The sequence below is a fragment of the Carassius gibelio genome, chromosome B23 (assembly GCF_023724105.1).
Source record: "Carassius gibelio isolate Cgi1373 ecotype wild population from Czech Republic chromosome B23, carGib1.2-hapl.c, whole genome shotgun sequence".
Classification (NCBI taxonomy): Eukaryota; Metazoa; Chordata; class Actinopteri; order Cypriniformes; family Cyprinidae; genus Carassius; species Carassius gibelio.
In genome coordinates this window covers 22,365,639-22,390,977 of record NC_068418.1, presented here as the reverse complement: position 1 = coordinate 22,390,977, position 25,339 = coordinate 22,365,639, and the positions used below count along the sequence as shown (strand labels likewise).

Genomic DNA, 25,339 nt, shown 5'->3' with positions numbered 1-25,339 from the left:
TTTAAAACATATTCAAATAGAAAGCACATATTTTAAATTAGAATAACATTTCATAATATTAACATTTTTACTGTAGTTTTAGTCAAATAAATGCAGCCGTGATGACCATAAGACACTATTATTAAAGATTATTACTATAAGAGATTTTCCTCCCAATCAAAATGACATAAATTTACATAAACCTGCAAAAATGTACATTGATAGCTGGACACTACCGGCTGGATTAAACATGCAAAGTGAGAACTATACTAAAGTTTACATAATCGGCACAGTTTTAGATACATTACACAATGTGCAGTAAGCTGGTATTCTACTCCAAACAAAGAGAGAGAGACATTCTTATGTTTCTAAAAGAGATGAAACGGGTCTAAAGCAAGGAAATTACCAGCATACAAGAAGTCACAGAAGTATGCAGACCAGGGCTAGTGACTGAAGGGTCACAGTCTTGGGTCAGTGGACATCCGGAACAATTAAGAGGAAAGAACGCATTACCACAAAAGTGGTCTACATGCATGTGTCAGAATACAGTGACTACAGTCTAAATTTACCAAGACTGAGCTGCTACTGCAGGATGACACATGCAAAAACCAAAGACTTTCAGCCAGCAGAAAACTGTCATATGGACCACTTCTATGGCCTTTTTAAAGTTAGACCAGCATTGTTCACAATATGCATTGATTTTATGAACAAAAATCAACACAAAAAAATATTCAGGCCTAAATTTCTGATTTATGTATTTGATTTGAATATAAACATCCACCAATTTGCATTACACAGATTTAACACAAGCAATTAAACTTAAACGGGAAGCATGATCAGTCATACTTCGAAACCTGTAAGATTTCTGCACCAGAAAAATCATGACATAGTTTATTATAAACTATTTGCGTCTATTTGAGTTTATTTAAAAAATCATCTAAACAAAACGCCAAATGACAATCATTAAAATATGACTAGTACTATCATAGAAATCCAAACAGTTTTAGTTTATTCTTCATTTATGTATGACTGACAAACATGCATCACATTAAGTTTATTAGTCAGTTTACGTTAACTTAATCCAAATGAATTCTAAATATTAAACATTTTTTGTGTTGGATATCCATCAAAATGTATTACTCCGAATTCTACAGTAGAAAGTCACACAGGTTTAAAGATAAAGGTAAATGATGACAGAATTTTCCTTTTCAGATTAAAGCATATTCTTAGAAATCAATGTGGTTGATGCAATTCAAACTCCTCTTACAAATAGAATTTCCAAAGGGGGATTTTTCACAGAGATGTCAAGAAGAACCATTTTGGGTTTCAAAAGAACCTTTCAGTGAGCAGTTCTTAAAAGATCCATATATATACATACAATATATATATATATACACACACTTCATGGAACCATAAGGGACTTTTGCACTACGGGAACCTTTTCATAGTACCAGAACTAATTGTGGAACTTCCCACTTTTGGGCGTTTTCGCACCGCCGGAACTGGGTGCGATTTTAGCACCAGACTGCCTTTTTCGAGAACCAAATTAGCTCTTACTCTAGCAGGATCTAACCAGCACTACTGGTACTATCCGTGATGCAAAGTAGACAATGACTGGCCAGACGCATTTGAAAACGCCCTCATCCGCCATGATTTAAAACGCGGTGTAATCATACTGTAAACATTATGTCAACTTATTTCACAAGTACGATGAACCGTGATAGATGGACGAACGCTGAGGTGCAGGCACTTGTAGCAAATGTAGCACTGCCAGTTGTCATTGGAGATTCTTCGTCCTCCTTTCCATTCGCTTTACGTATACGTCGACAGTCCATGTACATTACTGTGAAACTCGCGAGGCACAACAAAAACATCGCAGTGTCCTCCATCCTCCTGTTCTTAACGTTGTTCTTCTTTGTTTGCGTTGTTGAACGCCATGCACAAATCTGTCGACTGGCTTACATCACTTCCTAGTACACACTGTCGTGCAAATGCAACCCTTTAAATGGTACTGGAAAATAGCTTGTGCAAAATCACCCCAGTACTTTAGTAGTTTACATTAAGTTCTGGAACTAAAGCAGTGCGAAAGGCCTTACAGGTGCCAATAAAGAACCTTGTACTACCAAAACAAGCTCCATTATGGAGGCCCCAAGAGATCAATCCCTCATTTTAGAAGATGAATTTTGGTTTAAATGTTCTAGAATTAACCTGCAGCTTCAACAGTCAAGCAGGTGAAACCAAAAGCACACATTTAGACAAACTTCTCCTTGTCATGTCATGGTTTTAGCCGACCACAGACCAGATTAGACCAGCCACGAACAGTCTGGGATGACCAGCCTATTCACAGAAGCTGATGACAAATGTCTGCGGAGTGGTGTGGGATTTCCATGTTTGCGCCACCAAGAAAATCAAAAGCCTATTTGCTCACCATTGAAGGACCAAAACTTCCTTGAGTGACTCATCCTGAGTTTAAACCTGTGGATCACATACAAGCCACTACACAATCACTTCCCTCCAAAAGCAAAGTTCACTCAAGGGCAATAGAGTTTGCCAACTCTGTGTAATGTCCATTAAACAAAGGATATTCTAATTCTAGTTGTATCATCTCTGAATTGCTTTCTACCAGTAGTTTTCCACATATCATTGCCCTAAATGAAGCTAGAAGTCTTGCAATGCAGATGTTCATTAAATCAATTTTAGACAAAAACACTTGGATGCCGTTTTCAACTGGAAGAGAATTTTAAGAAATATTAACTAAAAATGACCAAAAGGACAAGTCCATCCATGCTTAAGGGGACCAACTAACTTCACTTTTTTTGCAAGAAACATTCCTGTCAGTGTTTGTTTCAACATGCAGCATCAGCAAAAGCAAATGTGCATGTACACACCCACACCTGGAAAACAGCCACCATTATTACAGAAGTGAGCAAGAAAATTAATTACAATGGGCTTTTTGAGACTGGTTTCGAATTAGCGTCGACAAAAATCTACCACGGTGAACTTTCCTTAACAATATTTTGTGCTTTGGTTAGTTATAAAATCTAAATGAAATCACAATTTTCACAAACTGCAGCAATACTGATATCTCATAAACACAGCCCAGCTTAAACCCAATTAGAGACAACCACTTGCCTAGTTCAACTTTGATAAACATGCTTAGCTGAAAGTTAAATCGTTTCACATTAATAATGTAAACAACATAAAATAGACTTTTAAGAAGGTAAACCCCTAGGAAGCATAATGTCTAGCCATCTGCTGGGTAACCAGAGACTTATGTAGTGAAGACAGAAGCGACAACTCACCAGCAGCTGCGCGAATTCAACTCAAACTCTATCAAGTGTGCTGAGAGAGCTGACTCGAGCTCCACTCTGTGACGCAACACTGCTATCCATAGCTTTAGGGGAGGAATAGGAGGAGGAATTGACATACGGGAAAGAGAGAGAGAGAGAGAGAGAGAGAGAGTGTCTAGAAGGAAGTGAAAGGAGAAGGAACTCTACATTCAAAGTTAACGTTCTCTCTGATCTGAAAATTAGAGGAGAGTGGCTAAAGTCATAGCTAAAAGTATTAAAGCAAAAAAATAAATATATATATATATATAAATAAATACACCATGTGAAAATTCAGTTAGAAATTTCATGTGAATGTATGAAAATATATTCAAATACACATAAAAATCAATGTGTATGAACGACAGATCGGTTAAAAACTTAAGTTAAGTTAAGAGTTCAAAAAACAATTAAGATGCCAAATGAAATGAAAACAAAACAGATGATAAAAAAAAACAACACAGCATAAAGAATGTTTTGCCATCGACATTATCATGACAATTAAGGTGAATTTCTCCCTAAAGCTTCATTACCATAATGCACCGGGAGGTCTTAATCTTGAGATTATTTCCGGCATTGTCATTATGGTAATAGAGTAAATTTTGCTCTATTAATTGCAGTAATATAATTATGCATGTAAATCATACATTATAAGCCATAGAACTAATATCAACAACAACCTCACAATTTAAGATATTTTATTTATATATATACACATACACATACACATACTACATTACATAGAGTAGAAGAATTAGTTTCCCATTATTGTAATGAGAATTACAATAGTCCAGTCTTGAGGTCATGAGTTCATGCATTCATGACCTCCAGTCTGGACTATTGTAATGCACTGCTAGGTGTTTGTCCTGCAAATTTTACTTGGTTGATACAGCAGCTACTCTAATTATATCTCTATTTGTTTCTCTGTTTTGCCACGGGATTTACATCTTTGGTACAGGATTTGGTTACTAGTATTTACACAAGCTCCAGTTATCAATCCAGAACACCTGAAAGGAGATGATGCCGACCCTGAAACAACACACAGAACTAACAAATATTGCTACAAGTGTGACTGCATCATATAATAATTGCTGTTAATAGTGTTCATCCTCTGGTTGACCACGTCTTGTATTAATTTTTGTGTTAATTAATGTGCATATGCACATAAACTGACAGTCACCACTACTAAGCTACTACTAAATTTTGTAGAAACGTAATTTTCTTTAAAGTTGCCTTGCAATGATTTATCGTAAAAAGCGCTATACATATAAACTTGAATTGAATAATGAGAGAATGTATGGTAAAATAGTTCATTGTATTTTATATATCGGAAATACTTGTTACAAAATTTATTAATCAACGCAAAAAAAAAAAAAAAAAATTCAAAAGAACACAATTATTGTACCATGTTACATGTCCAATAAATCATAGTTATACCATGGTTCTTAATGACTACCATGATCATATACGGTGTTATTCAGGTAGTACATGAAAGAACACAATGGTAATGTTCAGAAAAAGGACAAAAAAAAAAAGCTGTTCTATTATGATACTTTTTGTAATCATAATTTTCTAAGTGCACAAAAGCAGAGCTTGGGATTTGGGAAAAGAAAGGAAAAAACGGTGAACATAGTCGTCCTGCCCCAGTCCAGACCTGCACGCTAACTTCACTTACATGTTTAAACTCTTCCCACTACTCATCACCATCCATGTAATTTTCTCCTGAAATTTCTGCACGCTCACGCACCGTCAATGCCAACATAAGAATTACGCAGACATCACATGATAGCCAAGAAAAATAAATGATCAAACATTAAAAAACGTCCAAATGATTAGAAGGAATGGCTGTCTGACATGCCATTAGATGCACTCACCGGCAGCGGCTCACAGTCGCACGCGTGTTTGTATGTGTGCATGTTGCTCGACACCTCTGTGCATCAGACCACTGTCCTGTTCTCACTCCAGAGCAAACTGAAGCGTCCTTCTGCAGTCTGGCAGGATTTGTAGAACCAGGCTGCTTTCAGTCTAATAACTCTGTAAGCTGGTGTGTGTATGTGTGCGTGAGTTACACAAGGGGAATGTTTCTACCCCGGTGTCGTTACTTCCAGTGTTGGCACAGTTTAGCCCCTGAAGGTGTTTGTGGGACTATTTAACTGCTGGCATCTCTATAAGGAAGGAAGACGTCAGATATAATCTTGCTGTCAGTCGTGATCGAAGACCCAGGGTGTGTTTACGAAAACGCCCCCATCCTCTCACACTCATCTTCAGATGAAGCTTATCTGTTCATCAGTTCACATGAACCGCTTCAATGGATTCTTGAGGGGAGAGAGATGATAACAATGATAACAATGATGATAACAAAGGTGCTAAAAAGGGAAAGGAGGAAGCCTAAAAACTATTTTTAAGCATAAAACACATTCTCGTGCTTTTATTATGAGCTTCTCTGAAATAACTCACTCTGATTGGTCAGTCGTGGCATTATTTTGTCATAAAATCGAATATAATGACTTATCCGTTCTTTGCCACATAGCTGTGCTGGCATCTTGTTTTGTGTGTAATATAAATATTTTTAACCCAAATCATTTCATGGGCTTTTCTTTTTTTTATTTAGTGAGTAGCTGCATTACAAGTGGGGCAAATCACAGCCAGATGTTTTCACGAAATTAGTCCCTTTAGGCTGATATAATACCCCTGATCTTGTCGTCGGGGTGAATTTTGTGAACATGGTCATCAATACATAGGATATTTAACAGAATACATTATTTTTGTGCTAATTACTGCAAAAAAACTGGTTTTAATGCTTGCCAGGTTAAAAAAGGCTATGTTAACTTGTATTTGGACCCAGGCTAATTAGTTAGAAAAGAATGAGTTAGAAAGAAATTTCAAAAAAAAAAAAAAAAAAAAGGTTTTGTTTTTGTTTTGTTTTTTTTTGGGGGGGGGGGGGGGGGGCGCTTATTTCAGCATTTAAGGAAATATACAAATAAATAAAAGAAATATTTGCATTCAGAACTTGGCAAGTGTTTATTTTGGAACCTAGTTAAAAAGGTCATGTTTAATATGTGACTTATTAAATTAAAATAAAATAAATTAACATTTTAAATCAAACATTACATTTCAATATTTGCATTGACATATCATGAATTAAATTATATCATTAATTAAACTATAAATTAGATTAAAGTTAAACTTAACCAAGTTTTTTAAAATAAGTTTAATAAGATTTTAATAAAATTAATTTTTTTGCATTGTCAATATTATAATGACTTCATGAAATTAAGATTTGTTCCCCAAGTTTTATTACTTGTTTTATGTATGTTTAATGCATCTGGATGTTTAAGATCCTAAAAAAAAGTGTATATTTAAAAAGTTAGATTAGTTAGATTAAAGTTACAACTGTTAACCAACATAATAAAATATTATAATATTATATATAATATAAAAGTATGCATCACCTCTGCTGACACCAAATGCAATTGCAAAAATATTTTTTTTTGTTGTTGAATATTTTTCAAAAAGATTTACATTTTATTAAATTATTAAGTTATCCAAACACTCCTCTCTCATCTGACATTGGTCAGACAAACAGATTGTCCCGACCGGTCATCATTGGTGGTGCCAACATTTCCGTGTTGAGCCGGTTGGGATGCTCAAACAAACAATGTTTTTAAACCACCGCAGAGCTGATCATGTGACATGAGGCCTGTCAATCAAACATATGAGGAGCAAATCCTAACGAACCCCAGATGACTGCACAACGCTAGTTCACAAAGACTTACCACAAAACTACATAAAACACCACACCCTCAGCAAAACACGCTCTTTTAGTTCTGCTTTATAATTGCATCAGCATTGTATTTCCAGGATTAGATATAGGGCGTAAAATATACTTGACGTACTAGTCTACGTGAGTCATATCGAGTCCATCTCCATCAAACACACTAGAACAGATCTCAAAAAGAAAACAAAACTCACCGTTTCTCTGCCATTCAAAGTAAACCACGCTGAGCTTCACTTAAGTCCTTTACAATTAGCTTCCTACGTGAGAGACAGTGTGTGTGTGTTTGGGGAATAGCATCCCATCCTCCAGAACCCCCTGCTGTCTACCTCAATTAAAAGGGTCTATATTTAAAGAGGCATGCAGACAGCAGCAACACGATTACCTGAGGGGATCAGGTGCTCCAGGCAAAGCAATCGGGAAGACGCAGCACAAGAGCTTCAACACAGCTGACGCACTTCTGACACAATATAGCCGTTTCTGTCGTAACACAAGGATGCTCGTGTCGTGACTGTTCCATCGCCATGACTGACACAATATCTTATTTTATAGGTCTACCGGTGATTTTTAGCTTGACACACTCAAACTCCTTGTTATCAATGTTGAAAACAGATTTTTGTGAAAACTGTGACACATTTTTTTTCCAAAACTATTTGATAAATAGCAAAAGAACAGCATTTGCATTTCATATTTGAAATAGAAATCTTGTGTTTTTCTTTTCTTTAAAAAAAAAAAAAGTAGTTTACATAACACAAATAAGTTCATTTGAAATTAGACAAAACAGAACATCTTACACAATCTACTCCCTCAATCTTTTTTAACCGTTTTTGCCGTTTTGTGTTCGATTCACTCCATCAGCACCAGAGGAACAACTACTCATCTCGCAGAACGCAGTTTAATGGTCCATTTTTAAGAAACAAACATTACACAACAGATTCTTTTCCAAGAAGATGTGCAAACCAGTCCGGACTAAAGACAGACATTACGCATTATCTGGAACCATTATAATTGTGCCACAGATGTTGATAAACACATTGATTAAAATATGTGTCAGACCTTACTCTTGCAATTTATGCAAATCAAATCCACTGATGCCATAGTCTAAGCGATGAATGAAAAGGCTTCTGTGTGATGAACAACATTCTCGTGCACGGCTCTAAAGACACCCGTGCATTCTGCATTGAAAAGCCATTATGTTCCTCTTCTGGGCAGAATATGGTGCCCAGGCCACATCCTCTCCCCCACACTGGTCCTAATGCCAGCAGACGCTTCAACAGTGAGCGGTCAATGAGCATCACGCAACACTGAAGCAATCCTCAACCAAGAAAACCACTCATCTGGGCCTTCGCTCACTCATTTCATCTCATGAGCCATTACCTTGTCCATTCAAGCTGAATTTATGCTGTCCGTGGTTATTTAATGGCATTACAACCTGTGGGGAAAATTCAACTATGACTTGAGCACACATCTTACAATTCAGACACCGATGACAGAAAACACACACACTGAAGAGAGCAAAACCATACGCTGCCGCAAAGACCCGTTACACCTGCCAATAGGCTACACACAATGAGCTTTTAAGTAATAACGTGCAAAATGAGACCTTTATGAATTAATATCAAATGAGCTGGAAGTGGAAAACCATATCTAAAACTCACTTATAATTTCAATGTCAAAAAAATTTATTTTGTAGAACACTAAAGTAAAAATTTAAGATGATAAAAATGTATTTATTTACTTTGTAACACTATTCTAGCATCAAGGCTATTTTCATGGTGATCTCTGAACAGGGTTTGGAATAACGGCGTTTAAAAGAACGGCGTTAGGTAACGACATTATTTTTTCAGTAACCCGGTAATCTAACTAATTACTTTTCCCGTCGTTATAATGCCGTTAATGTTACTGAACGTTAAATGCGGTGCGTTACTATGCTTTGATTTAATAAACCAATCCGAACGCACCCCTGGGAGTAAGCAGGTGGGTTAATGACGAGATAAGCGGTTGTGATTGGCTAAGGCAGAGTCATGTGTTTCATGTTAGCCAAACAAAGCCAGTGTTTTTACACACATGCTGGCACACGCGGCTGCGCCAGCGGCGCCAAACACACACACACGCAACAGCTACACAGAGATTCGCAGCAGAGATGGTGAGTCAGGAGCAATCCGATGAAAAGTTGCCATTTTCAAGGTGGAGATATAAGCAGTACTTCAAATGAATTGTGGTCAAAGGCAAGAACGTGAATGTAATGTGTAAATGTAATGTGTGACACGCATGTGTAAAGCTACTGGCCAAAAACACTTTTCTTACAAAGATAATACTTGAAGTGCAGGATAAAACTCTTGCTGTCTGTTGACGTGCAATAAATATTGAAAATGATGTACCTGTCTGTTCTACTCATTTCAACTGACTTGTGAAAACTGCAAAAAAAAAAAAAAAAAACTACAAATTCTCTGACATGTAGCAACTTTTTTTTTTTTTTTTAAGAGTAACGCAAATAGTTACTTTCCCTGGTAACGAGTTACTTTTATTATAGAGTAATTCAGTTACTTTTTGGAACAAGTAGTGAGTAACTATAACTAATTACTTTTTTAAAGTAACGGTCCCAACACGGTCTCTGAATAAATGATGATAATAATAATTAAGATGTGTATGAGCCTGAGAACTGAATCTGTCCAATTCTTGAGAAAATCATTTTTGTGAACTGGAATCAAGCAAATCATTAAAAGAGATCCAAATCAAAACTTACAAATGTATTTATATATAAATAACAATAATAATAATAATATATTTATAGTTTTATTTACTGAGAATATTTGAGTCTGTAGATTGAACTTGACAACTGAATCAATCTAACTCATGAGCGAATCATTTTCGTGGATAAAACAGACCATTGCAAAGACCAAATTCAAAATAAATGAGCTATACAAAGTATTTTTGGAACAAACAGACCAAAATTAGTTCTTAATTTACTGAGTCAGTTGATTCAATCTTTAGAACTGAATCAATTCAAATCATGCATGATCAAATAGTTTGTGAACTGGGTCAAAGAAAATTTGTAAAAATAACATTTCACACATTTAAAAATTCATACAATATATTTATTTCAAAAACAGACTGATTTTGATCAGTCTGATTTTCAGACTGTCTACAGGTTGAGAATTGAGTTGAGAATCAGTCTGATTCATGAGCAAATAATTTTTGTAAATTGGATCAAACTAAATTAAAAAGATCCCATTCAAAATTAACAATTTTCAAAAGCCATATGAAATATTTGTGTGGCAAACAAAAACTGAAATCAGTTTGTTGTTTACTGAAAATAAATGAATATTTGAATTAAATCAGAACTAAATCAGTCAGATTCAGAAGCAAATTATTTTTGTTAACGGAACTGGATCAAATGATTTGTTAAAAAGACCCAACTAAAAAATGAAATAAATGATTCATTCTTACATTTAAAAAGCTATAGAAATAGAAATATAGCTATCTGGTTGAAAAAAAATATTGACAGAAAATCTCAGTGAGTGAACTGAGCTGGACTGGATTAAATGATTCATTAAAAAGATTCAATTTAAAAAAGGATTCATTCCCATATGTCACCAGACGAAAGATCTAGGGGGTAAACATTAGAAAAAATTATAATAATAATTTACAGAAAACAACTTCAGTCCAATTCATGAACGAATCATTTTTTATGAACTGAACTGGATCAAATGATTAATTGAAAAGTATTGAAAATATTACACATTTTAAAAGCCACATGACAGATTTGTGAGGCGAATAAACTGATATGTGTTACTTACAAAAAGTGAGTTGAACTAGAGCACTGAATCAGCCTTAAAAATGATCAGATCACGTGTGAATTGTGTCAAATTATTTAAAATCATTGAAAAGATCTCAAAAGACATCCCACTACTTCTCTGCTAAAGTTTCATAAACATGTTAATATTTAATAATATTATTTTAGACCTGATTCGCTCTCATTCTCTCACACATTACTGGTTTGAACAACATGAAAGTGAGTAAATGTTTATTTTATTAAATATCCCTTAAAGCCCAAAAGTTAAACGCAAAGTCCGCTATGGTCTAAACCATCTGTGTGACCCCATGCTGTCGTCTACAGCTCATTTCACATCTTAAAGAGCCATCCAGGATCATTTATAAAACCATCCGCTGCTCAGAGTTACTCATGAATCATTAGGGCAATGAAAAGCTAAATATTTATGGGCCATTTCAGAACTGGAAAAGAACAGACACAAATGAGAAAAGACGGGTGATGGAGACGGCATGCGATCCATCACTCAGCACGCCTCGGGGAAGATTTACAGCGGAATAAGGAAACAGAAGGAAAAGCTGGAGTTAGCTGGAAACGGCTAGCAGCTCTGAGAAACGCTGAGAGTGGGGGCGGCTCGGCGGCGGAGGATTGATTTTGACGAGGATGAGGTGTTATGGAGAAAGTGAGGGTAGTTATCTGATCACACACACACACACACACACAGGGCTCTCAGCTGTGTGTCTATGGAGGTGTGTACTTCTCTGACGATCCACACCTTGTCTAGTCCTGTTGGGGAGTGAATAGAGGTAATTGGCTCTGAGTGATGGAAGCACGCTCAGACTGGCCCCGTCTCCACACGAAAACACCGTCAGATACCAGAAGATACACACTTAAGACAAATGGAGAGACTCCATAAAAATTAAAACAAAGAAATGAAAGCAAGTACTTTAAAACAATTTAAAAAATCAGTAATTGATATAAAGCTAAAAAAATTAAACTTATAAAATTAAATTGAAAATTTAAAATGCTGTCTTGAATACAATAAATAATTGTGAGGACTAAAATGACTAAAACTGAAAAAACAAAATCATTAAAGCTATAAATAAAATAAACCATTATAAAAGCATATAAAATTACTAAAGATTAGACTACTAAAAATTGCTTTTAATTACCGAGAAGGTTATAAAATGCTAAATAACTATTTAATGTAAAAATAATAAAATGTATTAAATTAATATAGAAATCTAAAATAAAAACAACAACAACAATAATAATAGTAGTAAAAATTACAAAAATACAAACTAAAAATACAACTATTACTGAAAGAAAACTAAAATAAATTGATTTAGCAGCTAAAATTAAAGCTGAAATAAAAAATTTAAGTTACACGCTAAACAAAATTCTGTAAAAACTAGTTCAAAACTAACCCAAGCATGTTTTCAGGAGGTTCCCAGATAAAAAAAATTGCTTAAAAAACTTTTTATTAAGAATAAAAACTCTTGGCATGGTTGCCTTGGAAAAATTAGCATTTTAGGGGCTAAATATCACATTATTGGTATTGGGGTTGCTTCAAACCGCGGACATGAAAAACAACCGCTGACTATTATATATATATAAATATATACACACACACACATACATACATACACACACACATACATACATACATATATATATACATACATATATATATATATATATATATATATATATATATATATAAAATGAATAAGTAAATAAATAAAAATGACAAAAGAACATAAAATTATGACAACTTAAATCAACGACAATTAAAAAATAAAAGGAAATGCCAACTCATCATATTAATGAATAAAATACAATATAATTTCCACAAAAGTAATACCTGGTAAGAAATCCACAGACTGAATTTGGAGTTCGTGCAGTGCAACACGTCACAGCATGTGTCGTACGCTCTTGCTCATTTTCAAGGCTTTATAATTACCCAGTTAAAGTGACAGATTTCTACTAGGTCACATTTACATTGACACAAACGGCACACCACATCATTTTCCAAACTGTGGAAAGCAAGCACTTTCTAAAAGTGTATTTCCAAAACATCCAAGTCATGCATTTTAACCTTTGTCTTGTCAGCATTATTCCTACAGCAGACTATAAATACATACAGTCTTCCTTAAACCAGTCTGAAGGCCTGTAGAACAACACTAGCAACTGTTGTGCAAGAGCCGTGAGCCGTAAGCAGCAGAAAATGAGACCCAGACAGTGATCAGACATCTGGCCCAGCCGGGTGTTTGTCTTCAAGCTCGAGCTGGACCTTGCATTAAACAGCGAGATGCCAACAGATTTGGGTTGTTAGACATCTCACTAATGCTTTGACAACAGATTTCTTGTGAGTTATCAGAGTTCTGTCCTATACAAACACACACACACACACACACACACACACACACACACACACGTCTCTCTGCCTCCACCCAGTGGTGAGGCTGAGTTACTGCAGAACAGGAATCCTGACATACTTGACAACTAAAGATGCTTTTATTGTGCAAGGAATTCAAAATGATGACTTTTTATGAATTGCATGTTAATAGTAAACAGAAAAGTAGGGGAAAGAGGGCAAAGACATGTCAGTGGGTAAACTGTGTCACCCTTTAGCAAACAGAGCATTATACATCACTTCACCACATTCTGAGGTCAACCGACCACAACTATTCACATAAACGAGAAAATTATAATGTAAAACAAAATTTTATTTTTATTTTCATTCATGATTTGTGAGTAAAATGTTATGTAATAAAAAAAAATTTACACTTTTTTTTTTTGCATATTCTATATGGCTGGGAAGAAATAAATCTCAGATATTTTTAAAGTGGCACCGCTATAGTTACAGTGAACTTTTGCATCAAAATGCAATAAATACTAATAATAAACTACTAATAATTCAAAAACTTGAAAAATTTAGATATTCCAAGTATGTTTTGAAAATGTTCCTTTTGAAATCTTCTAATTTAAGTTTATAGATATAATGAATACATATTAAATTATATTTATATACATATTAAATACATATTAATATTAGAATGATTTCTGAAGGATCATGTGACTTCAGTGTCACATGATGTCAAAATTTCAGTTTTGCATCGCAGGAATAAATTACATTTTAAAATGAACTCGAATATAATTTTTTTTTTATTGTATTAATATTTCACAATATTAAATTTTTTTAACTGTATTTTTAAATAAATGAATAAATGCACCCATGGTGAGCAGAAGAGACTTTTCAAAAACAAGAAAAAAAAAATTCCCACCCCTGAATCTTAGAATGATATATCACTCACTCTCCGTGAACTCTTAAAGCAAGAACGAAAAGTAATTAAACCAAATCAAAAACAATCAATAACAAGACAAGCTAACAAAATTCAAATATTAACATCTTAATGAGGAGATGAGCAGTGAGAGATATAATGCAGGTACAGAAGGAGACTCAAGTCATTCCTCTCTCATGAACGTTTGCTCATAATCTCTTTACATAACTACAGCCCGTGACCTCGACAGCCGACCCCCTACAGAGGACACACACACACACACACACACACACACACACACATCACAGCAGCCGATCGATGATGGCAGAGACGTGTGCTGCTTAGTTCAACTTAGCAAACTCCTTTAGCTAACAGCTGTCGGCTAATTTCAAAACTAATTTCTGTTCATGCAATAAAGAGGAATAAACAACTCCTCTGCTTTCACAGAATCTGAAGGAAAAGTGCCGTCCATAAAGGCATTAACTCGTGTGTATCTGTGGATTTCTTTTTTCTTGAAGTCCAATTATAAATCTTGCATCAATGTAGTTTTTCACGAAATTTATATACACAGAACAGAGTAAAGATCAAAAGTGACAAAAGAAATGTATACGGTCATATTTTATGATGTTTGTTTTCATGACCTTTTTATTATATTTTTCAGAATTTAAATCAGATTTGATATTTTTTCATCATTTTAAATTATTTTATTCAGCCCTGATGCGTTAAACTGACCAAAAGTGATATTAAAGACATTGATATATCGCTGAGGGATTTAAAAAATGTATGATAAATGATTAAATTCTGTATAAAATCTGTAATTTATTCCTGTGCTAAACCAACCTTCAGTGTCATATGATGATTATTCAGAAATCATTCTAATATTCTGATTTATTACTTTTTTTATCATCGTTGGAAACAGTAGTGCTGCTTTTTTTGGAAAGCTATGATTCTTTTTTCAGGATTCTTTGATGAATAAAAATGAAAGAAGAACAGCATTTATTCAAAATAGAAATCTTTTCTAACAATAAAAGTCTTTGCCATCACTTTTTATCAATTTAACACATCTTTGCCGAATAAAGGTACTCATTTCAAATTAATTGCAATTAATAATAAAACAAGAAAGAATACAAATTTAATGACCGCAAACTTTTAAATTGTAGTTTATATTGTTACAAAAGATTCTATTTTAAATAAATGCTGTTCTTTTTAACTTTTTATTTATTAAAAAATCCTGGAAAAAGCATCAAATGTTCCAGAAAAATATGAACCGTTTTCAACATGGATAATAAATCAGAATATTAGAATGAGTTAATCGTGTCACTGAAGACTGGAGTAATGATGCTGAAAATTCTGCCTTGATGTCAGGAATAAATAACACTTTTAAAATATATTCACACTGAAAATGGTTATTTTACATTGAAATAATATTTTTTTTAATTTCTTGACTTTTGATCAAATAAAAGCAACCTTGATGAGCATAAATATCTTCTTCTTTCCAAACATGTTAGCGAAGCAAGGAGAGTGGACCTGAGCTGGCTGCTCTCCTCTGATCGTTCTCCTGTTTCAGAGAGCACCAGCTTATGACGGCGAACTCGTTTCACAGTCTGGTGGCCAGAGAGGAGAGCTCGTATCCCAGCAGGCCTCTCTCTGATCCTTGAAAGCACGAGATGGACCCTCCACAGAGAAGCTGAGATCTCCCAGCAGTGTTCAGAAAGGCTCTTACCTTCGAGGCATGACGGCGCTCGCTGCAGTCTGGATGCTGACAAACCACGCACTCCTCACCCTGAGCGGGCTTCTCATCTGCAACATCAAATCACACACACATTAAAACACCTCGTGAACCCGCTGGGGAACTCTACATTTTCTGAAAAAAAAAAAAAAAAGTGCTATGGTTGCCGGGATATTTTGGATCTTAGGAAATATAGATAACCAAAACCTTTTCTTAAAAAAAAGGCAACATTTTGCAAAGGCAACATTTCTTATTTTGATTTAGTTGACCTTAATGTGCTAAAATCATTTTTTGTCATTATAAAAAAATAATTCATGCTTTTAAATATGACTGTATTGTTTTTATTCATTTTTTTTTCAGTTTTCATTTTAGTTATATTAGCAACTTGATGTACTAAAATAAAAATAAAAAAATAACAAAATAGACATTTAAAATCAACAAACCTAATACAAATGTCAAAAATAAAACTAAATTATTAAAACTAAAAAATATTCAATACAAATATAATAGTATGTCAGTGTAAAAAAAAACAGTTGTTTTTAGTTTTTTTTTTCAAAAGATTGCTACTTTGCTAGTTTATAAAATAAAAAATAAATAAAAAATAAAATAAAATAAAAAAATTAAATTAAATTAAAAATATAAAATAAAATATAAAATAAAGATACACTGGATACTAGGGTGTTCTTTTGTTCTTTTATTGTCCGGTTACTGGAAAAAAATTGACCAGTTAAAGACAAAGCAAAACTAAAAAACTATAATACAACAAACAAAACAAAAAATCTAATAATAAAACAGTTGCAACAGGTCCTAAACACTAAGAGGATATTTAATGCAATGTAAGGTTAAAGACAGAGACAGACAGAGGAACTTTAACAGGATATAAACAAGACAGGAGAAAGAAAGATGGCTACAACAACAACAAAAAGAGAAAAGGAAGAACACACACAAACATGATTTCGCATCCACTTCATTAAAGACTGGATGAAAAGGTGAATGCAAACTAACAATAAACCGCACAAGAAATATTCATTTTGTGAATGCTATTTATTTCACATGCTGTAAGATCGATGTGTCTGTATGTTAATGAGAATTTCAAGACCCTTAACAGCCACATATTTAAGTGATTCTCCATAGTAGAAGTCAACCCAACAACAACAACTTTCCACTCTCCTCTCCACTTACAGATTCAATATTCTCAGGAAAATTCCCAACAACTTTTCCATCTGCAGATCTTTCACTTTAAATCACCTAAATGTGTGCCTTCTTCAATTATATGCTTCAGGCATCCATTTTTTAGACTGAATCAAAGGAGTCATGAATCAAAAACTTGTGGCAAAACCTACAATCATGTGAGTCAACTGTGTCTGACCAGCAGCAGCTGCTTGCTCAAGCGCTTCATTGTCTTTGCATCATTATTCCTCACACTTACGGTTTGCAAAACCCTTAGTATAACACTTCAGTGATACCTAACCTTCTGCAGATGATGAAACAAATAAAAACCACATAAATGGAAATAAAGCATAGACTTTTACAATTCCTGCTGGAGAATCCAGTTTAAGCTAGGAACTGTATGTCGTAGCATGGTGCCATGTTTATAAAAAATAAAAAATAAAAAAAGCTTTAATAAGCCACATCTGCTTCTTAAGTAGTTTTCTTTTCCTTTTTTTTTTTGCTGCTCCAACATGGCCTGCTTTGAATGAACGAGCTAAAAAGCTTTTAAATTCACTGAACATTATTTCACTTGTTAAATCTGTAAAATAAAATAGTTTCAAATGAAAGATTACCAAATTAGATCAAATGTGATGTTATTTGACATTTATTATGAATAAAGAGCTTAAGGACAAGCAGCACGTTTGTTTATCTTCTAGCGCAGGATGCTGATGATGTGTGTTAAGAGTCTGATTCAGCAGGATTCATCCACTCTCCTCTTTACCTTCCTCCTGTTCTTCTCTCTCTCTCTCTCTCTCTCTCTCTCTCACTCCCTCTCAGTTTAACGTGGAGAGGAATGTCTGGCCTCAGCACTGCTGATTAGGCCCAAATCAAACAAATAACAGCAAGCTAGCGGCGCATGCATTGTCAACACACACAGTGAACCAGCATGTGCGTACAGCCAATGATTCAGTCCCGCTCCCAGAAAACTCACTGTGACCAACTTCCTAAAGCTAAAGGGAGTTTTTACAGCATCTGAATTAAATGGAAGTATAGCTTGCCAACTTCAGCAGAGCAAAAAGGAACGCTGTTTAACCTTGTAATAAAGTCAAAAATATATATATAATAATTATTATTATTATAAAAATAAACCATAAAATGAAATAGTAAAATAAAGTTAAATAATCATAAAAAGAGATTTAAACTTTTATGTGAAATAATCTTACAATGCTATTTGACTTTAGATATTATTATTATTATTATTATTATTATTATTATTAATAATAATAATAATAATAATAATAATAATAATATAAAAGAACAAATCATTAAAAATTAAATAAAAATATGAAAGAGACAATATAAAAAGAAACAAAAAATATATATATTAGTAGTAGTATCAGCAAAATAAACAATAAAAAGTTGAAACTGAACTATTATCTGAGCTGATAATCTAACAATGGTATTTGTCTTCATATAGATATAATATTAGTAGTAGTAATTATAATAGTAGTAGTAGTAACAAAACAAAAATAACTGAAAAAAAGTTAAAAGTGAACTATTGCTTGAGATAGCTGATAATCTTACAATAGTATTTGACTTTAGATAATAATAATAATAATAATAATATTAAGTAAATACCATATTTTTCGGATTATAAGTCGCACCTGAGTATAAGTCGCATCAGTCCAAAAATACGTCATGATAAGGGAAAAAAAACATAAGTCGCACTGGACTATAAGTCGCATTTATTTAGAACCAAGAACCAATAGAAAACATTACCGTCTCCAGCCGCGAGAGGGCGCTCTGTGATTTCAGTGTAGACTACAGAAGCACTCAACAGCATAGAGCCATAGACAGTAAAAGAAATGGACACAGCGACCCCATTGGAACTCAATTGAGACAAGTGAAACCCATTTTTAGCGTTTTTTAGCACTTCCGTTTCTGACGCGCAGACTCAAACGAAGCTTGACGACGTCAGCAACCTGTCTACCAGATGTAAATGTTTTAGTAGCTGTGCATGCAAACTGCCATCGTTAATCTTGCAGAGACGGCGAGCTCGAGCGGGGAGTTCTTTGGCATGAGTGAGCAGTGAGTGAGTGAGTGTCTGTACGGTAATGCGACAGAGAGTCGAGTGGTTATGATGCAAACGTTAGCCTATTTTTACAAAAACGGTTTCTACGGGGCCATAATGTAACATAGAAGGTAATGGAGCCCTTTATACAATGTGGTGTATCTTTAGAAATAAATAATGGACAAACGGAGTCTTTAAACGCCTCAGATGTAAAGTTATTCGCTGTCAAAGTGACGCCAAAATGAATGGGAGTCAATGGGATGCTAACGCAAGTGAAGTTCTGCTAAAAGATGGCGGCACTCGGCCGACTTCAACTTCCGGTCGAGTTCCTTGCCGCCTGCATAGAGCGCCCTCTCGCCGCTGGAGACGGTAATGTTTTCTCTTGGTTCATGTCTCTTAGTTCATTTCTCTCGGTTCATGTCAAATTAATTTTGATAAATAAGTCGGACATGACTATAAGTCGCAGGACCATCCAAACTATGAAAAAAAGTGACTTCTAGTCCAGATAATACGGTAATGTAATATCATAAAAAAATTAAACCTAAAACCATTACAAAGTCTTCAGGACAAGTTATATGTCAGAGTTTAATACTATAGATAAGGACATGCTAAGCCCCTAAACCAAAGTATGAGCATTAGAACTAGTGATGCTTGTCTAATAATCATATAAACATGTGATCCGTAAAACAAAGGCGTACAGTTCCCAACGACAATCCCACAGTCCTGCAGCCTTATCATCCTCTTCCTCAAAGAAGACCACACAGCAAGGACCCTCGACCTGGACTGTAGCATGTTTACCATGTATAGGCAGAGTGGAGGTTCCTAAGAGCAGGTTTACGCATCGCTTTTATACGGCTTTTATGAGGAATGTGAGGAATGCCTCAGATCGGTGGTGAATTTATCCCTCTGTTCTGCAGCACGGGACGGCTGGCGAACTACTGGACCTGTCTGATGGCCTGCCTCCTCCTCCTCCTCCTCCTGCTTGGCTCCTAAGGCTAAAGCGCCCCGTCAGTCGGAGACACCGTGTGAGTTATGTAACGCAAGGCGTCTGCTGGAAGACAGATGGCAGACGGCAACAGACTGCCAAGGTACGAGGTGCTTCACTTGACTGCAGCATCACCACACAGGACGGTAAAAGAGTTTTAATTCAATGGCAAGAACCAGACAAAGTGAACAGGATCCCATCGATTAAACATTACAAACTGACTTTTGGCTACAAAAATGTACACTACCAAAAGTGCTTACAAATACACAACAATATCCTTTCTAAAGGAAGGGAACGTCAGTGCATGCATGCAACCTTTTATCAGCATTAGCATTAAAAATCATTAATGCAGCAAAAAAAAAAAAAAAATGAAAGATGAAAACTCATTTACAGAGGGTAAAAAAATTCCATTAACCCTGAAACACAATGCAATGAAGTTCAAAATTCAAAATGCATGTAAAACACCCCAAAATACATTTCATAATAATACAGAACATAGTACCAATACGTTATTATTTAGTTATTTATTTATACAGTGTTGAGTGAGAGTGTTGAAAATAAAAGTCACATTGAGATAGATTTCCTTAATATCTTGTCACATTGTGAGAAATAAAGTTACTATTATGAGTAATGACTTTCCAAATGTGAGCTAAAGAGTCACAGTGTGAAATAAAATTTTAAAATATAATGACTCAAATGATGAAAACTGACTGACTGTCAGTTTCCACATCCTAAATTAATTTTGTATATATTAAAAATTATATTTTTGCTGAAAACAGTAAAATATGCAATTTGAATTGCATTGTCCACTAAAACTTTCCAAGCAAACCTATTTTAATTATGCACTGCCCAGGCAAATCAAACTACATTAAGATTGTTTTTGTACTAACATTTAAAATTTGGTCTGTTTGAAAATCTTAAAATGCAGCATGCACATTTTCAGTCATGTCACTGACAGAAAACTGACAGCAAGTCTTAGACCGCACAGACTTCATGCCTCCAGCCATACTGCTTCTTACACAACATGCAAAAAGGACTTAAGAGCCCACACACTTGAATCCTGAGTACATACAGTAATAATACCATTTTGAAGCTAATCCTATAGCAGTGGGCCTCATAAGATGACTGAATAATCCACTACGAGTTTGTGACATTTTCCCATCACCATTACCAACTCAAACACCAAAGTGAGCCATGACCCACCATTTTAATCTCCCACACTAATTATGGCATTTGAGAAGACAAGTATGCACTTAGAAATGCAGTACGCTCCTCTTCTCAAGGCCGCAGCGGCCAGAGAGTGGCTCTCAGTAACGGATCGGCCTTAATTACAGGTCTTATAGATGGAAGACATCAAAGAAGAGACTCATTGCTGCAGTTTTCCATCTCTGTTGAAGTGTCCCAAATGTTCCGGAAGAAATCTGGATTGAGTAAGTGCCAAACAAATAAAGCATTGAGGACTGAATGATGGGCTAATGAGAAACAGCGTCGGTGAAAGAGGGGTAAACAACAAGGAGATGACAGCAACGCCTGACCATGATAACAAATTTTCAACTTCAAAACACTCAAATGCAGGGCAGCAGCAGTATTTAAAGTAAAGTAGAGGTGCTTAAACAAGAGAGCTTAATGAAGCACTGCAAAACAGCAGGATGCAATGCAATGGCGGGAGACATCCATCCGATGCATGCATACATGAACAAGGGATGCAACAATATTACATTTTGTTTAAATTATTATAATATAATGTAATATAAAATAATACAGAATGCATACATTCTAATGTTATACTATTTTGTCTAAATCGGTTTAGAATCTGATTATTTGGGTGCATGTAAATGTAGCTTGCGATAACAAATATGGTACAGATATAGTATATGCACTAATCAGCTTCATGTAATAGTAATCCTGGCTTAACAAACCTGAACAGCTTAGAGACAGTGTCACGAAATCATTTAAAAACATTAAGCATTTCAACTACTGAAATCCTGAATGATATTACCAAAAGAGATTAGATTGTGTACAAAAGACAACAACTCACTGGTTATTGACTGAGGAATGCCAGTATTTTGGGTAAGTGGATCCAGCCTTACCATAAACATCATAGATGACATCCAGAGGGGACGACCAAGAGTACCGTTCCGCCCCCTGTTCGGTCAAAGAAGATGGGAGTGTCTCAAGTTCATAAGCTCCCCGTTTCCTCCAGTAAAGGAACATTGTGAAGGATGAGGCTGTGAACGCTAACTGCAAAAATAAACTGATCTTCTAAAGGCTACTTTAAAAGGAAACAATACCCACTTGCACAATAATCAAACACTTGACATCTAACGCAGCATCTTTATGTCCACCTCTGATGTGCCCTAAATGGGATATAGTCAATCTCAAACAATTCCCCTTAAAGCAAGCACCTGCAGTTACCTCATCTTCCCTTACAATTAAACTTCGCTTTGATCCCGCTTCACGAGTTCCAACCCATAAAAGTGAGCAACTAGGCATGCCAAAACTGGACCTACGTTCCAAAACAGAGCAAATCCTGGCACCCATTTCACAGCAACTCAATGCAACTCTTGACAATAAATCTCAATTGAGAACATATGGCGGGTTTTTTGCTTCTCGAATTGTGGATCCCTCAGTGGGATCTTGCATTATGCCAAGACAGGAACGCCTAAAAGTCCTCTAAACTTTGGGAAGATATAAACAAATTAAAGTCTTCCAAAGTTGCTTGATGTCTTGACAAGAACGTCTTGCCTTCTTCGAAAAGTGGACGGTGCTTCTTCTTCAACTTCATCCCAGACCTACGTTATAAACCCGAGCAAACCCTGGCACCTATTTCACAGCAACTCAATGCAACGCTTTAAAACATTCCCAATTAAGAACGTATGATCGGTTCCTCGCTTCTTGAATTGTGGTTCGATTTGGAAACACCTACACGTCCTCTGTACTTTAGCAAGAATAAACAAATTAATGTCTTCCAAAGTCGTCTGATGTCCAGACAAAAATGTCTCGCTTTCTTTGAGAAGTTACTGGTGCTTCTTCTTCACCTTTATCTTAGATCCCAAAATCAGACCTATGTTGCAAACCCAAGCAAATTCTGGCACCCATTTTACAGCAACCCAATGCAACTCTTGCTAATGTAAATAATACTCTGAACAGAAAATGAATGACGTGTTCCTTGCTTCTTGAATTGTGGATCCCACAATGGGATCTCACTGTATGCTAAACAGGAACACCTAAAAGTCCTCTATACTTTGGCAAGAACAAACCAAATTCAAGTCTTCTGAAGTTGTTTGACGTCTTGACGAGAGTGTCTTGCCTTCTTTGAGAAGGTGACGGTGTTTCTTCTTCAACATCATCTCAGAAGTTCTTTGCTTTCTTCGGCAAATAATCAATCCATTTCCAAGTTCGCAAGGAACAGGCACATCGGTGTCAAAGTCTGTGCAAGCAGTTTGGGCAAAGAGGTCTGGCCAGAGGGTGTTCGACCCACACTACCAAACAAATGTTGTATTCATACTGGGCTGAAGTGCATGCTGGGATTGACAGACTAGGCCCATACCTTCCAGTCTTTGTGAAACAAAGATCCCTTGCAAACCCCTCCTACACAGTGAATTTTGTCTATGATTTGCACAAACAATAAAAGCCAGACATTTCTGCATTGATTAGAGTCCTAGTCCTCCTTTTTGGGAGAGATTTATGAGTTAGGAATGCCGTGTGACTACAACAATGTCAGCTGTTTCCTTGGATGGACACTGGCCAGCAGTGGCTTCTTATAATATATCCGCTCTATGGAGGTGGATGCATGTCAAAATGACAATTTCAAACGTGGCTTTTCCCCAATGTCTTGTTGCAGAACGATTGCTTTAGTTATCCTGCAGAGAAGAATTATTGTGAGAACGTACTGTGCAAGAGTCGGAGGGGAGGGACGATGTTGCACAGCCATTCAGATGTCCAATTTTGGGATAAGAAATTAGAGGGTACGGCTGGGGCAGACTTACTCTTGGAGTCTGGCTTTGCAGACATATGGTAGTAATCCAGAACCTGGCTTTGAACTTGCAGCTTTTTTAAATGAACAGGCTGCTCGGGCAGCTGCAGAATGAGACTCAACAGAGAAGCAGATTCAGACAATGAATCTAAGGGTTTTCCTCTGCAACTTCAGCGTCTTTTTTAAACACGAACAGTGGGCTTGAATATTCTGCATTAGCATAAAAAGTGCACACGTAACAGAGTTTGAGTGCAGACGTGTGACAGAGGCAGAATGAGTGTGTGCAATGGGATGAAGTGAAGGAGTGAGTTTTCCCATGCCTCAATGGTGTTGACAGATGGAGAGCAGTTTGACTCTCTGGTTGCCAAAGTAGTGGAAAATATATTTAACCTATATTTAGATGGAACCACCACATCATATGCTATATGAACCTCTTAAATACTAGAAACGCTTATGTAATATTTCAAAACTTACAACAACAAACTGAACAAATTAACTGAAGATAATTAATTGACTCAATTTCAAATATTACAATTAAAAAATGTTGGGATGTTAAGATTTTTAAAAAGAAGTCTCTTATGATTACCAAGGCTACATTTATTTGATCAAAAACAAAGTAAAGAGAGTAATATTTAAAATAACATTTTGTTTTAATATTTTAATTTATCTAATATTTTGATTTGGTGTTCAAGAAGCAATTTTTATTATCAATGTCAAAAAATTTTTTTATCACTGTAATGCATTTTTTCAGGATGTGAACTGGAATATAATGACATAACTGGACATAATGAACATCTTACAAAAGTATGCATTTCTAAAAACAAAAACAAAACATGTTTATAGATAGTTTCCATTCATAATGTTTAAGGCAAATAATTGTAAAATAAAATAAATGTATGGGTCATTATATATACACACACACACATACATATACATATATATATATATATATATATATATATATATATATATATATATATATATATTACACATATTTATATAAGCATTCATGTCCAGAATATACAAAAAAGCAATAAAAAAAATTGTTGGAAAAGCCACTGTGGCTCCTAAATTGTTACTGTAAGAGAACAGGGGTATTTAGGACATAATGAAAAGCTAGATGGTCTTGCTCTGTACAAAAGCAGATATTACAGAGCTCATCCTTGGCAGAGACGTGGTCATTAACACGAGGCTGAGATCCGCCTAAATGGACTTAGCTGGGTGGGGGAAGCTCTTCAGCAGTCGTCCACATGGGACAAAGTGATGACATAAACTCAGGCTGAAGGGCCC

The 25,339-nt window shown here is 35.3% G+C and overlaps 1 protein-coding gene across 5 annotated transcripts in view; it reads right to left on the bottom strand.

The window, feature by feature from the left end:
• plekhg5b (pleckstrin homology domain containing, family G (with RhoGef domain) member 5b) overlaps positions 1-25,339 on the bottom strand; it is a 66,487-nt gene that overhangs the window by 35,272 nt on the left and 5,876 nt on the right. For 2 of the 5 annotated variants that reach the window (XM_052594533.1, XM_052594534.1), the window contains exon 3: positions 15,860-15,936. In XM_052594533.1, the coding sequence (XP_052450493.1) occupies positions 15,860-15,936 (77 nt within the window). Of the gene's footprint in view, positions 1-3,281; positions 3,366-15,859; positions 15,937-22,163; positions 22,236-25,339 lie in introns of those variants that run through there. The other 3 variants (XM_052594532.1, XM_052594531.1, XM_052594535.1) reach the window with 3 other exon arrangements.